The sequence below is a fragment of the Symphodus melops genome (genome assembly GCF_947650265.1).
Source record: "Symphodus melops genome assembly, chromosome: 7".
Classification (NCBI taxonomy): domain Eukaryota; kingdom Metazoa; phylum Chordata; class Actinopteri; order Labriformes; family Labridae; genus Symphodus; species Symphodus melops.
Window position 1 is genome coordinate 12,172,177 of NC_136697.1, and position 15,899 is coordinate 12,188,075.

Genomic DNA, 15,899 nt, shown 5'->3' on the forward strand with positions numbered 1-15,899 from the left:
ACGTAAGTTCATTGGCATACATTTTTGATACAGACTAACAGACTTTCCTCTTCGATTTACAATGCTCAGTAATTCTGGGCAGCCTCATCAGATAAGGTTTAACTGTTTCAGGCCATTGCTATGACAGGAGTAAAGCGGTGGAGAAATGTCACGTACCACCTCTGACCAAACAAAACCAATTACCTCAGTTAATGTGCATCAGAAACAGTGTAACCCATTATTTAGACGAAAAACGTAATCCTTGTCAATGATAAAACGAAATGCATTGCCATTGTGGCAGAGCGGGCGTGGGGATTTTGGTTTTAAGGGAAAATAAACTAATGTTAAACAATAACTGACAACACCACCTGGAGACCTGCACCCTAGGAAATACACAAATATTCTAAAAAAGGAAATAATTAAAGACACAGGTTCAAAAACTGAAGAGGGGGAGTCGTGTTTTATCACAATGTAAAAAGGTATTTATTGTAATAATGGAAAAAATGCAAAGTAGAGTGGACCGAAGCTGTGATGAGGGAAAACTAGTTAAAAGAACCAAATACTAATAAAATAATCTAAAATAGAATACATAAAATGTACAATTGAGATACTAATACTAATCAAGAAATGAAACAAAGCTTAAGCCACTTAGATAAGAGGCAGACTACGCTGAGGAAGGTGTGGGAGTGCTACCATATTCTCACCGTTGTGCAGCACAGCAAACCTCACAGCAAACCAAAACGTTAGTGCCTTCTATTAGTGACCCAGTGCTTTTAACTCACATGCAAAGTTGAGGGACCTCACCCTGGGTAACTAGCCTCTAAACATAGTGGCTCAGTGGCTGAAAGAAAAGCACAACTAATTAAACAAAACAAAGTAAGGTCAGGCAAATTCAGTTGGTGGCAAAACTAGGACAAACTAAGACAAAACGGGGAGAAAATAGAGCAAACTAAGGACAAAACAGGGCAAAACAGGACGGGAAGAAAGCAAATGACCCATGTATGCACAGGCAGTCAGGTTGTGTGTTCTTAGCTACCTGACATTGTTCACACACCATGTCCTGATGTCCTAAAATGACATGTCCCAGGTAGCCTACCTCTGGCTTGAAGAAGCAGAGCACTTTTCCAGCGTGGCTTTAAGACCTTCTTTCTGGAGGCGGCCAAGTACTGCATCCAAGTGTTCCACATGTTCAGCTACGGTAGAAGAGAAGACAACAACATCATCCAGGTACAACAACAATGACTGGCAGTGCTGATCTCCAAAGATCCTCTCCATTAACCTCTGGAAAGTGCTTGGGCCTAAATCACCTTAATGTGAAGAAAAGACACCACTGTACTTCTGCAATAAGGATCTGACCTGCACCTGCTCTTCCTGTCTGAGGGCTGTTAAATCAATTGCAGCAACTTTTTCCTGCACTGAACTTGTCACAGACTGGGAAGAAACTGTGGCAGCTACCTTCCCCTCTTCAAGACCTGACAAGATCGGCATGACTCAGGGTACCAAGAACAGTGCAAGGGTACAGTACAACATCCTGAGTCGTTGACAATCGGGATATACGCAGTACCTCTTACCACTCTACAAGTGCTGGGGACGCTAGCAGACCTGCAGGCAAGCCATTGCTCAAGGGCTCAAACATGGCATCCACCAGGTGTTGAGAGCAGGTGGCTGCCACAATTTTCATGGTACCCCCAGGAACTCTGCAAACCCTCCCACGATTCACCTTTGCACATTTAAGTGGGAGCCTGCAGGGTAAGTCAAAAAGTGCTGCACCATGCTGTACAAACAACTCCTAGTAACAGTCCTTGATAATGTTCATACCAAGCACACCTGGAACTGAAGGTATCATGCCTGGGGGATCTTTGACCACCAGCACTCCTCATCTGGCAATATCCTTACCACAAAGCTGAACATCCAGCTCGAGATAACCTACATATGGTATAGCCAAACCATTAGCAGCACTTAGATTTAACCAGTTACAAGAACAGAGTTTGTTGGGGCCCCACGGTTCAAAATGTTGTGCAAAGAAACTTGCAGTTATAGTGGACACCATTGACTCTGTGTCAACCAGACATGGGACTGAAACACCACCCATGAGCACCGCTAAGGTTGGGCAATGTGCCACCAAACTTTCGGGGTTATCGATTGCAGACTGAGCCTAAGGGGCCCCTACCTGAACTTTGGCTCAGTAGTTCAGGAGGCGAAAGTTTCCCTGGTTCTGGGGGCACTGTCTACCATTGGAACTGGGGCGCATTGAAGCAGTGACTGGCAGTGGAGCAACATACTCTCCCTCACACTCCCTAGCAAAGTGGCCTGGCTTTTGACACCTTCTACAAATTACTGTATTTTTACGATTTGGTTGGGTTCTCTGGGGGTTGTTTAGGGGAGCCAGAATTTGTGTAAGGTGATTCAGTTGCTCTTGCTGATTTATAAGAATGTCTTTTAGTTCACCTAACTCAGCATTAAAAGAGTTACCTGCCTGGCCATAGCTGTGATGGCTTTGCTGAATGGTGTGTTGCAGACCAAATACAGAAGGGACAGAGTGGTTTCTACTCCCACCACCCCCAGGCATCCCCTCTTGTTCCCACCTCATTGCTTCAGTGCGGACAATGATCAAAGTGAAAGTAGGGTGGCTTCAAACATATTGCTTAAACTCCCTGCGGAGAGCACAATCAGAAATATGCTCAACTAATTGATCTCTGAGTAACACATCTTTGTTTGGCAGGTCATTTGGAATCTTCAGGACAACTTTTTCCATGAGACACATTAAAGCATGAGAAAATTCTTGCAATGTTTCACCTTCTTGTTGCTTTCTTGAAAAGAATTCTTGCAAAGACACATGACCTACTACACCCATACAATTCCTGCAATATAGCTAAAATCTGTCCTGGATCTTCCTTCCCTCTGGATCGGTTCTTAATCTCTTCCCTAGCCTCTCCCTGGTTGAAAATAAAAAGTGCCACAAATTTGTCCGCCTGGAGGTCCTTTGGCATGTGGGAGCGGGGCAGACAGTGATGCACGGGTACAGGAACCACTGCCTTGGTAGCCCCCTGCGCAGCGGGCCGCCAGGCCCCCAACGTCCCTTGAGCCAAGTTTGCAAGCAGGAAATGCCCCGGGACCCTCAGCGGCTGACCGTAGACTGGAGACCAGTCCACCTCCTGTGAAGCTTTCTTCCCCCATAAGGCCTCATACAGGGGGTGCATGAGATGAGCTGCTCGTGGGATGAAGCGGTTGTAGAAGTTTACCATCCCAAGGAACTCCTGCAGCGGTTTGACCTTCAACGGTCGAGGGAAGTTGGCAATAGCCTCCACCCTTGTAGGCAGTGGAACAGCCCCCTGTGAGGACACCTGGTGCCCAAGAAAGTCAATTACGGCCACTCCAAACTGGCACTTAGCCGGGTTAACAATCAGGCCGTGCTTGTTCAACCGGCTAAACAGCAACCTCAAATGCTCTACGTGCTCCCTGGCAGAAGAACTGGCCACCAAAATGTCATCCAGGTACACAAACAAAAAGGGTAAATCCCGTAGAACAGAATCCATGAGCCGCTGAAAGGTCTGTGCTGCCCCCCGCAGGCCAAATAGCATCCTCAGGAACTCAAATAACCCAAACGGAGTTACTATGGCAGTCTTTGGTATGTCCCGCACATGTACCGGTACCTGGTGGTAGCCGCGCACCAAATCCACCTTAGAGAAGATGGAAACCCCGGCCAGCCGCGCAGAAAAGTCCTGGATGTGCGGGATGGGATAACGGTCCGGCGTGGTGGCGCTGTTCAGCCTGCGAAAGTCACCACACGGCTGCCAGCGTCCACCCGGCTTTGGTACCATGTGCAGGGGAGAAGCCCATGGACTATTGGAGCGACGTACGATCCCCAGTCTTTCCATCACCGCAAACTCCTGCCGGGCTAAGGCCAGTTTAGCTGAGTCCAGCCCCCGTGCATGCGCGAAAACCGGCGGGCCCGCTGGAGGGATGTAATGCTCCACACCATGCTTCGCGACCACCGCCAAAAACGTCGGCACAGTCAGGTCTGGAAACTTAGCGAGAAGGCGCTGATAAACATCCCCCACAGCCAGCATGTTGGTGGCCATATTTAAAGCACCTGGGAGCCTGACATGGCCTGGCATTTGTTTGATGTGATTCTTGGTGAGTAGAGCTCTCGTCTCAGGTTGAACTGGTTTGTTTCAATTGTAAATACACTCATTCTTTGTGCTGCTGTGGGTTGTAGTTGGCTGGTGGTTCCCTGCTCTCAAGACCTTCTAATTCCCTGTTGTGGTGAGTAGGGTGGCTTAGTTTTAATTGATAGTTTAACCAGTGTTGTTATTAATGGCCTGTGTCCATTTTAAGGTGGCTTTAACTGCTGCTGTTTTAGCCCCATTTTGTCCTTAGTTTTGTCCCTGTTTTGTCTTAGTTTGTCCTAGTTTTGCCACCAACTGAATTTGCCTGACCTTACTTTGTTTTGTTTAATTAGTTGTGCTTTTCTTTCAGCCACTGAGCCACTATGTTTAGAGGCTATTTACCCAGGGTGAGGTAACTCAACTTTGCATGTGAGTTAAAAGCACTGGGTCACTAATAGAAGGCGCTAACATTTTGCTTTGCTGTGAGGTTTGTTGCGCTGCACAACAGTGAGAATATGGTTGCACCCCCACACCTTCCTCAGCGTAGTCTGCCTCTTAACTAAGTGGCTTAAGCTCAGTTTTGTTTCATTTCTTGAGTGTAGTGTAGTTCTTAGTATTTTAATATCTCAATTGTATATTTTATCTATTCTATTTTAGATTCTGTATTAAAATAAACCCTTTTAATTCCGTTTTGTTAGTATTGGTTCTTTTGTTTAACTAGTTTTCCCTCCATACAGCTTCGGTCCACCCTACTTTGCATTTTTTCCTTTTTGATTTATTATTATTATTTATTGCTTTATTATTTTTATACATCAAGATAATTCAGACTTAACCCATACCTCATGAGTGTGTTTAAAAAAAAAAAAAAAAAAAAAAAAAAAGCCTTTTTAAGGTAGGCCTACATGTTTAGAAGTGGGACCACTCCTCATGAAAAAATACAAATGTAGGCAGTGGTTGATTGATTCCATATATGGGGGAACCCTATGCATGTGCATGAATACGCCTTAAAAAGAAAAATCTAAGGAGGCTTATTGTATAACAAGAACTATGTAGCTAAACTATACTAAAACTTCAGAGACTTATGTTCACTGCTGCTGAATCATTGATAACATATTTGTTACCTACCATTAGATAACAGCCACCAGCGTTCACTTTCTTTCTCAATGTTAAAAATGAAATCATGCTTTTGCTATCTCATCATATTGTGACATGAAATGGTAGGGTAGGCGCCTAGGGTTAGCATTTAGACATGTAGTTAAATCTCATTAGCTGTATCTAAAGCTGGCTAATAAGGACACATTGGTTAACTTAATATAGGGCATGGTTTCCACCTAAATGTAGCCTAATCATCAGTCTTACATCAATCCGAGAAGGATAATTTCACAAATAACCTAAAAGCATAGCACCTATCATCTACAGTATTTTAGCTTTCAACCCTCTTAAAAGCTGCAGTATCCCTATGGTAAATGATTGTCTCCTTGCAGTCTGTTAAACAGTGTTAATGTGATAAGAAAGTATATATTTTTTTTTAGCATAGCTGCATTGTCGTTCATTTACTGCTCTGTGTGCCCTTGAATTGTCCCCCGGCGACAAATAAAGTTTTTTGAATAAAGTCGCTCAGAGATGGCAGGACCAAAGTACCTGGGAGCATGGCCGCCGAGGCCCCCAGTCAACATACGTAATTGGGCGTGGTCAAAAGTTGGCTGTGGACACTTCAGCGCGAGGGAGAGGAGAGAGATAAGTACCTAGGCAACCAATACTCACAGGTCATTTCCACACAGTCAGATGACAGATCGGGAAACACACAGGCACCGAAAAACACCAGATAGTTTGAGCGTTTAACGAGGGATCGATGCCTGCTCCATCACCTGCTGTAGGAGGATTTAATTTCAGCGAAGAAGAAGAGCATCTGTGCAGTTCGCGAGAAGACGGGGAAAGAGACTGTAGAGGCTATTTCTCGGATTCACACACTTTTCTTTAACCGGTGAGTCTTGGTGGTTTCATTAGTGAAGTTTGTGATCTGTGATTCAACTTTAGGCTATAAATAAATGTGACTTTAGAAACATGCAGTGCTTTTTAAAGATGCAGCAGACAGAGGATTGAGGATCTAAACGTTGTGTTTGTGTGGGCTCCAGTGTAGGACAGAGTGACAGCAGAACAAACTTGTTCATAATAAGGGACAGAGCCTTTGGTGTTATGATTTAAAGCAGTTAAAGGTTACCACTGTGTAATTTACTGTTGCTCCCCCACCCCTGTTGCTAAGTTTGTAGGCTAACAATTGTTTGTTTTTTTCCCCCCCAAAGGTTAAACAGAAATTACATATATAATTCTTCCAATTGTTGACTTCCAGTATAGATCAATAAAATATTAAAAATGTCTTGGAAGAATTCTGATTATAAATAGATTATTAATAGTTCTGACAAGACTGTCATTTCTAGTAGCCTACTGGAAAAACTCTGTTAATTATACATAGTCATTGTTGTCTGTGCACTTCTCACAGCAGTCTCTTTGGCTGTCTTGAACTATATTTGTTACTTGTTTTGTTTGATTTTGATGTTCTGATCCATCTGTCTCAATAGTGGTCTCATATTTACAACCTCGTACTAAACATCTTTTGAAATGTTTATTTTTAAGGAAGAAACTCTACCTCAGACCCATGTTTTTGTATAATCTTGTATGTGGTTCAAATGTTCACAACGGCAGAAGGAATGAATAGGCTTCAGACCTGACCAGCCTTTTGTTTACAGGATCAAATGAAGCACATAAAATCCTGTGTAGTCTGTATTAACTATAGCTAGGCAGATACATTTTATTTATTCACCAATTCCAATAAAACAGAGGAGAAAGTCCATAGTGTGGCATGTTTGAGCTTATGTACATAATTTGTATTACAATAAACGCTTGTCACACTCTGCTTTATTGCTGACAGGAGCAATAAAATATAACCAGAAAACTTCAGGTCCGATGAGCAGGTGTGCGTACTGTATGATAAAGAATGATAGATAGATAGATAGATAGATAGATAGATAGATAGATAGATAGATAGATAGATAGATAGATAGATAGATAGATAGATACTTTATTGATCCCGAGGGAAATTCAAAGGAATGAGGTGTAACAGTCAGTGTTCACGTACGAGCAGGAAGCTGACGTGGACCAGAGGTGAAGCAGAGTTTCTCATTATCAGGCTGAGAGAAAAGAGAGCCATTCTGAGCCAGTGACCCCATTAGGCACAGGCCATCCAGTGATGTTTAAAAAGCTCTCGGGGTGCACTGGGACTCCCAGGCCCATCATGATCCCCCTTGGTTTCAGACCGTGCCCGGCCGGAAGCAGGCTATTCTCGTCCAGCATTATGCTGCCGAGCTTTTCTGACGCCTTCCATTGTGTCAGAATGCTTTCCGTGACTCTCAGCGATTTCAGTAGGTCCACCCCTTAAACCCCTCCATTATGAACTTTGCTTGCATTGCCACATTTGCTGTGTTGGCTTTTGCATTCAGTCATCATGCCCACTCCCTTCACACCCCCCGCTAACTTTTGACTTTTCAGTTAGCGTTTCTAATCTTGCACTGAACACGAGTGGGTGTAGTTAAATGTCTAGTTCAGATCCACTCTGGAAGCGGTCTTAATTTAAATTTGTTTTGTGGGGCTGCTGTTTTGAAACTTAAGTTCGCCAATTGCTCCAGTTGTTGCATTATATCAAAATGTTGAACAAGAGTACTCATCACTAAAACTCGGTTGCAAAACATGTCATGAGACCCAGTTGCTTTTCTCAATCTTTGTTTCTGAGAAGATATTCTGCAAATTCTGACTTTCTTTCTTTTTCTGGTAGAATTAACTTCCTCTATTTAAGAGCAAAGGAAGCAGCACAGGAAGCAGATGAGAGATTGAAGAGTTTTAGTTTGTCAACTGTCACAATGGTAAATGTTCCCCTTTTTTTCTGTTCTGCAGAAACAATGTCTTCATGGGTCAATGATGAATCCTCATCTGCTGGGCGAGCAATTAAGTTGTTCTTCTGCCATTGTGGACATTTCCCAGAAGATATGATGACCCCAATCTATGCCTCCTGCTGAATGTGGACAGTCTAGGATGGAAGACCTTATCCTCAACCATTTCAGCTCTTGGTCACCACAAATTTCCTGCTTTATCGCCATCTCCAACCAGACAAGGAACACCGCCTCCGTGTGACAGAATTCCAGGATGTTAATGAATTTTCGGCGTATCCGAAGATGCCAGTGTGTGCAGTTGATGACCACCTGCCTGGTGCTATCGGTGGTGATGGTTTGTTGGGAGCAGCTGGACAGCAATGTTGTCAACCATGTCAAGTCCTACTCCTTCCGCTATCTGGTCAACCGCTTCACCTACATCAACAAGAGCCTCACCATCCCACGTGAGCAGGCCAGGAGCTTCAGCAACTTCCACTACCTGTTGGACCACCCAGACAAATGCGTTGGAAAAGACGTCCTCCTACTCCTCTTTGTTAAAACTTCCCCAGAGAACATTGAGAGGCGAAATGCCATCAGGTCCACCTGGGGTAATGAGACCTACATCCAAACAGCCCTAGGAGTGACAGTCAAGGTGGTATTCGCCTTAGGAGCACCTCCAACCAGGAAGGAGGAGCCCTTGTGGAGCAAGAGAAGTGGGGTCGGTTTTCAGAAACAACTTATTAACGAGGACCGACTTTATCGTGATTTGATCCAACAAGACTTTCTCGACTCCTTCCACAACCTGACTCTGAAACTGATCATGCAGTTCCACTGGATGCACAGACGCTGCTCACACGCCCGCTTCCTCATGACCGCTGACGATGACATATTTGTGCACATGCCAAACCTGGTAAGCTACCTTCAGGATGTAAGCAGGAGGGGCGTTACAGACTTTTGGATTGGACGAGTGCACCGAGCAGCACCGCCAATCCGCAGCAAAGACAGCAAGTACTATGTGTCCTTCGAGATGTACCAGTGGCTGGCGTACCCAGACTACACAGCAGGGGCTGGTTACGTGGTCTCCAGAGACGTAGCAGATAGAATTTACCAAGCCACACTGACCCTGAATGCCTCTCTTTACATAGATGATGTGTTTATGGGCATTTGTGCCAATGCTATCGGTGTGTCCCCCCAGGAGCACGTTTATTTCTCAGGTGAAGGCAAAGCACCGTACCACCTGTGCATCTACAACCAGATGATGACATCACACGGTCATGTGGAAGATATCTTTGACTTGTGGAAGGCAGCGACAGACCCTCAGGTGAAAAAGAGGACATCTGGACTCATAGCTAGGCTGTATTGCACAGCAGTGAAAGTCTCTCTCCTCTGTAAACCTTACTTTTTCAACACATACCCTTGCAAAGCAGCCTTTTTGTAGTTCATGGTTGTGTGTAAGTGTGTGACAGAGGGTGGGAGTGTGACATAGGACAAATTGAAAGGAGGATCATCACTGCAAATATTACCTCAGTCCTGTCAGTTGGATGCCCATGTAAAAACACTGAAGTGTGAGGGCTCTGTGTTTTCACAGGTAGAAAGAAAAGACAGTTCATGTTTGTGCGATCATTAACACGCCAAGACAGAAGAATGTGATCAAATCCAGCTCTTAAAAGAAGCTGTTATCCAAACTCAAACCCGCCATTCTCACCAATTTGATTTTCAACTGATGAACTCAATAATTGTCTATCTTAGCCAGTTGATAGAGAGAAATGTTTCCAGTAGATTCAACTACTCTAATACATTACACATTTTATTCTTAAAAAAACAACAGCATTCTTTGTTCATTCTGTTATTCTTTTATAAAAATATATCTCATAAAACATTTGAAATTAAAGCTCCGGAAAAAGGTCTGTTTCTAAAACAAAAATACAAAGCAGAAGTAACACGTTTAACGTTGATGCTCTGTGATTCATCTCGATAAACTGAACTGAATGTCAGTAACTGAAACTGTTTTGATGTTATTGCAAAATGTCTCGCAGTAGGTAATGTATGTGTCAGTTCCTGTTCTGGAAATACGTATGAAGTCATGATGAGCAACAAAGCATGGATTCAAAATTTGTATTTTTGTAAGTTACACAGACTTTTTTTGTAATAAGATTTGTGGAAAACGTTTTTTAAATAAAAAAAGATATCCAAAGTGAAAAGTGTTTCATGTATTTGTTTTAAGTAAAGATCAATAATTCAGTTTAATGATGAAGTCATGGGGAAGAAAAGATTGGTCGCCAGTCTGACGGCAAATTGTTGCTGCTGTGTATTATGACCATTTCAATGGCTATTAGGTTGTTTATACCAGACCTTTAAACCAACAATATCCAACTGTGGTTAAAAACACTAATGTAGCGACTTTAGTTCTTTAATGGTAGTTTTACTGTAGATATTTATTGAAAGGATTACATTCTCTAAAAGTTCTCAGAATCATCCAAACAAAAATTAGTGATATTTGGGGGAACTGTGAAAATTTCTAATAATGCAAGGAGTTGGATGGTAGAATACTACCACTCTGTCTGATAATATGGAGCTACGCCAGAATATGCTTAACATAGCCTTATTTAGCTCATGCTGGGGACACAGCTCACAGCACTTTGTTCAAAGATTACAAAATCATTTCATCAGCACTTTTATGGCTCAACAAATTGATATTTTTTATTTTTTTGTTTGATTTATACAACTTGGAAGAGAAAGTTGGTTTCAAGTTGTGATCATTGATTGATTTTCTAAAATACCTCAAGTACATATTCCTTGTGAGCCATCCACAGCAGTCTGTCTACACTGTCCACAGTCTGTTAGTTCTCTAACCAGGTTCTTCAAACAGCAGCTGTTATATGTAAAGTAAAATGAATCTTTAATTTTCCATACATGCTGGACGTGCAGAAATATCTAGAAAATAAATAAATTCTTCAAACCACTGTGCAAGCTAAGTATAAAAAGATTTTAGGAATATAAGACAAGTGCAAAAGATGTGCTTTCAAAAAACAACCACACCGGTACAATAAATGTGCATGGACTTGAAATTAAAGTACATTTACATTTTAAAAATCCTTTGTCTTTTGACTTACTTATTATTAAGGACAACATGCAACAACACACAAACATGAAGACTCCTTTTAATCTTAAATTTTTTTTCTCAAGAAGGATATATTATTTGCTGAAGAAAACAGTTCAAGGTTCTTGTACACATTTTCAGGGATTGCTATATATATATATATATATATTTAAAATTATCTGAAAATAAACTTTTTCAGTTTGAAAAATTGAAAAAAAATGCAAAAGATGTTAAGTAAACGTATCATCATCAAGTTATATTTAAAGTAGAAGTTGTCATTTAGAGTTGGGGTTTATTAAGGAATAAAATGAACTGAAGTAACACTTTTAGATATTTCTTAAAGATTAAGTGCCTATGGAGAACAGACAATATGATAACTGGCTCTTTGACTGAACCTTAAGTGTAGACAGGAAACCATGTTGAACCGTTGCAACCATGTGCAAAAGACACCTTATTACACAACCCAGCCTGCAATAAAAGCCCTGAAGCCCTTTCCCTCCATCTGTTTGTCTCTTCTGCTTTGACAGCAGTTTACTAAGTAGAGCAGGTGATGGGGCTTCTCAGGCTTTATTGGAGACAAAGGTAAAACTTTTACTAAAGCTCACACACAATCTACTACACAACCATCTCTCAAGATAAAGCTATAAACTTTCCCTGAGTGTGCACTGCAATGTTTTTCACTATGATTGTGCTTTTCATGCAGGCCTTTTCCAGCTGACATGTGATATGCAGAGCCAAAAATACCCAGCTGCATTGGCCAGAGAGTCATCAGTGTCCAGAGTATGTCTGATCCATGGAGGCATCTGGCACAGACCTAACAGTAATAACTCAGGCTGGTTCTGTGCCAGTGCTAAAGACACACAATATATGTCATGTTGTCATAAACCTTCACAAACAGTATAAACTAATCAGGAAGTCATTTTCTAGTTCTGTAACTTTATGATGCAGGCTTAAGGGATTACTGAACCATGAACATTTTTGTAATACCAAAACAGACTGTTAAATAATGCAGAAAAGAATAGGGAGATTAACAGGGCTGCAAATTTATAAGGGATGAAAAAGATGACATGGATATATAATAATAATAACAATAACATTATAATGTGAAATACAAAGTAGAAAAGCAGTAAAAATGTACAAAATATAAAAGCTAAGAATAATATATATACACCAGGATATAACTTAAACATTCCAACTCGTCAAAAATGTGAGAAATTATGGGGTCGCCGGTGGCGCAGCGGCTGTGCGCGTGGTCCCATGTATTGAGGCTCAGTCCTCGCCCGGGTGGCCCGGGTTCATGTCCGGCCTGTGGCCCATTTCCCGCATGTCTCTCTCCCTGATTTCCGACTCTGTCCACTTTCCTCCCTCTATAAAAAAGGCCAAAAATAAATCTTTAAAAAAAAAAAAGTGAGAAATTAACTGCAACATTTGTAAGTCATGTTTAACTGAATGTAAACATACTTTGCAGGAGTAGATAAACGTGCAACCCCCCCCCAAAAAAAAAAAACCCAGTGATGACAGTGATACAGCTTGCGAGTAGCTGAATCCTTTTTTTTTTTTTTTTACATGTATTAAAAATCCCCTACATTGTTTTCAAAGATTTGCACTGTAGATAAAGAAATAATTGAGTGTGAAGTGTATATATTCACTTGTAATAGAGCACAAATGATGCAAAATGGATTTCTAGATTTCAACACAGATGTTAAGATAGGGGAACACTGTCAATTACTCTTTTTAAAAACATCATAATAGATTTATGACCCTACTGGAAATTGCATTTCGTTCAATAAATGTTTAATTCATATGAAACTACAACAGATTTGAAGAACCAGGGGCTTAGTAACTTGAAAATAGTGACAGCATGACATTGTTATCAGTTGTATAGGAGAACTTGTGGAGGTCTTGTAAAGTAGGTAAGTGGTCATCTTCCTCTGTCTTTAAGCACACTTTGAATGACTGGTAGTGGGCATGTTTTGTCCAATATTAAACATAATGTAAGCCCCATACCCCTATCCTCTTCTTCGGAGATGATTCCTAAAAGGGGAAACAGGAACAATTTCTTAATTGTTATTATTCACTGTTGAGTATTTTGAAAGCATTTCTTTGTCATTATTTTCTTTAAAGACAACAATGTAATTTCATTTGTGATAACATGCAGTCAAACGCTGATGTGTTCTACTGTAAGTGTGATAGCCTTCTGTCTGTCCCTACAGTGTTTAAATACTGAATAAAGGGATCAAATTGAATTGAGAATACTTACTACTTTTTTGCCTTCTTTGCCAGTACCATTAGTTCCAGTGCTTTTTTTTTTCTCGCTTTTGAGCTGCTATGTGCCTCACTCTGGCTTGCCTGTCCTCCTCCACTGCAGTCTTCCTGCTTTGCTCGGAACTGATTGTTGGCTGGCACCCAAAGTCTTTTTGCCTCTCACTCTTCCTCAACAGGGCCTGTTTTCTGTGAGTCGTGTCTTTGTGCTTGTAGTGTGGATGTTCCTGCAGAGAACTCTGTCAACCTTGGAGAGCTTCACAATCCCTCTTGAACATCTACATGGTTGTCCCCTGGACCAGAGGAAATATTTGGTTGTTTGAATTGCAATGAATGTTGCCACGTTCACTGAGGTGCTTTTGTCATGAATGATGTTTCCCATGGCTCTAAATAATGATTCTACAAAAATGAGAGAGCCCCTAAAACTACATGGTTTAGGCTTGGGTACTTGCCAGTGTCTATAACATTTCCCCACCACTTCACCATGGTGTGGTGAGCAACACCACACCAATCAGTTATCCAGAGCTATCTCGAGATGTACATGCCTTTTTTGTTTTTATTTAATATTCGGTGATAACAAGTATTCTTGAAATTGTGGTTCAGTGAAAGACAGTTTTTTTTGTCAACATGTTTAGTTAGAAATGCTTCTACACACATGGAAAAACATGCAAACCACAGTTTAAAATAGGTTTACAGTCAGATTTCAGAGAAGAGCAGTGTTTTCATAGTGCTCCAAAGTCATGAACTACTCCGAAGGGATAATGGGAGTTAGTGTAGATTGTGACAGTTTTACCAGATACTAATTTGCATGCCTCAGTTCTGCTGTTTGTGCAGAGTGATAAGGTGACAGTGAGCCAGAGGTCAACACATTGGTTTTAGAGCAGACAGCGTATCCTACCCTATTCAGTCCAATGTCAGAGCATGAGGAGAAACCGTCAACGAACGGTCCTTTTGTTATATTCAGATTTATCTGCTATTACTTGAAAATACTGGACGTTCATTTGCCTCTAACTAATATCTATTTTGCGTCTGCAGTCTCTCTGTGACGTAAACCAGTAGAACGCACAAAAGCCTGACAGAAATACTACCGCCTCCACAAGGTTTGCACCTGACATCATTCACGCAAATGTTCTTAGTAAATCACCCGCAAAACGCCCACAAGCCAAGCGTGCAAACTTTTGCAATGAGCACGCAATTTAGTACTCTTTAATTGAGATCTTAGTAAATCAGGCCCTAAGTGTGTTAATGCCTCCTGTGTGTGTAACTTATGTGAATCAGTAGAAGTAGGCGCCCTTTCATCAGAGTGTAGCAGTGTGTGTGTGTGTGTGTGTGTGTGTGTGTGTGTGTGTGTGTGTGTGTGTGTGTGTGTGTGTGTGTGTGTGTGTGTGTGTGTGTGTGTGTGGTATCTCACACCCCTGGGCAGAACCCCCTAATGTCTTGTGTCCTGCCTGTCTGTATACTGCTACTGGATGCCCTCGGGATCAATAAAGTATCTATCTATCTATCTATCTATCTATCTATCTATCTATCTATCTATCTATCTATCTATCTATCTATCTATCTAGTTGTTTGGGGACCCCTCAAGCCAGAGTCCATTAACAGTCTGCCAATGTCCCAACCATTAAATGTCTTCCTCTTTTAAGATCTTCTTTTTATTCCCAGATAAATAATTTCTCTTGATTTTCTGATGGGGACTTACACTGACAAACATTGTTTTTAAAAGTTTAAAATAATGCATACACCACTTACCAGGGCAACATGTGCTGACAGAATTTTCATTTTTTGTGGTTGAAAGTGTGTCAACTGTCAGGCCCAAGCAGTTGTCTGCCTTTCCTGTCGACGAGCAGCGCCTCTGCATGTTTGTTACAAATATCCGTAATACTGCTAGATTTATTACTGCAGAGGCCTTATAATATTTAATAGTTACGGTACATTCTTATTTGGTTTATTTTACAGCAGTGTCATTTTTGGTTCAAATGTTTCGAACAGGAAATGTGTTATTTTGATTAATTGTTCTTATTTGAATACTTGTGAACAGGACAAAATACTGTGGGAAAAAATAACGCGATGCCTTAAAAAAAAAAATACACTGAGCTTTCTGTTTCCACAGATAAACCACAATGAGTAAAATGGAAACCTTTAACTGGGACAAAAGGGTTGGTTAACATGAAACTATTGGTCAGAATGTTAACATTTCCTGGTGAATAACTTCCACAAAAACCAAGGAGGTACTCTATCAACGTCGCTAAAAAAAAGTCAGGCTTACCTGATAAAGCCTAACTGAAACTAACACCATATCCTAATTAATCCTCAAGCAGTTCCATGTATGCAATCCAGCCTTAATTGGTCAGGCCTGACTCAGGACAGACTTGCATAGTCTCGCTTTGCACATGCACACAAGGTTTATAAGAAGCCAAAATGAATTGAGCAGTGCAAAAAATTTAAAGATTTTATCTGGTGCCTGTCATACAGTATGAGGCACTTCGACTTCCTGAAGTCGACCTGTGACAATTCTGGCACGATGTG

At 41.4% G+C, this 15,899-nt stretch overlaps 1 protein-coding gene and 1 long non-coding RNA gene across 2 annotated transcripts; both read left to right on the forward strand.

Moving 5' to 3' along the window:
• Positions 1-4,077: 4,077 nt before the first annotated feature.
• LOC306827511 lies at positions 4,078-4,493 on the forward strand. Its single transcript, XR_013779642.1, has 2 exons — positions 4,078-4,245; positions 4,459-4,493. It is a non-coding gene; the product is annotated as an uncharacterized lncRNA (long non-coding RNA).
• Positions 4,494-5,805: 1,312 nt separating this feature from the next.
• b3gnt5b (UDP-GlcNAc:betaGal beta-1,3-N-acetylglucosaminyltransferase 5b) lies at positions 5,806-9,836 on the forward strand. Its single transcript, XM_079349362.1, has 2 exons — positions 5,806-6,072; positions 8,037-9,836. Exon 2 carries the CDS (start codon positions 8,286-8,288, stop codon positions 9,447-9,449), a length of 1,164 nt encoding a protein of 387 aa, XP_079205488.1. The 5' UTR covers positions 5,806-6,072; positions 8,037-8,285; the 3' UTR covers positions 9,450-9,836.
• The last annotated feature ends 6,063 nt before the right edge of the window (positions 9,837-15,899 follow it).

Bases quoted from the DNA above. Each gene is read 5' to 3' on its own strand.
- b3gnt5b (XM_079349362.1), top strand. From the start codon at position 8,286: ATGTTAATGAATTTTCGGCGTATCCGAAGATGCCAGTGTGTGCAGTTG.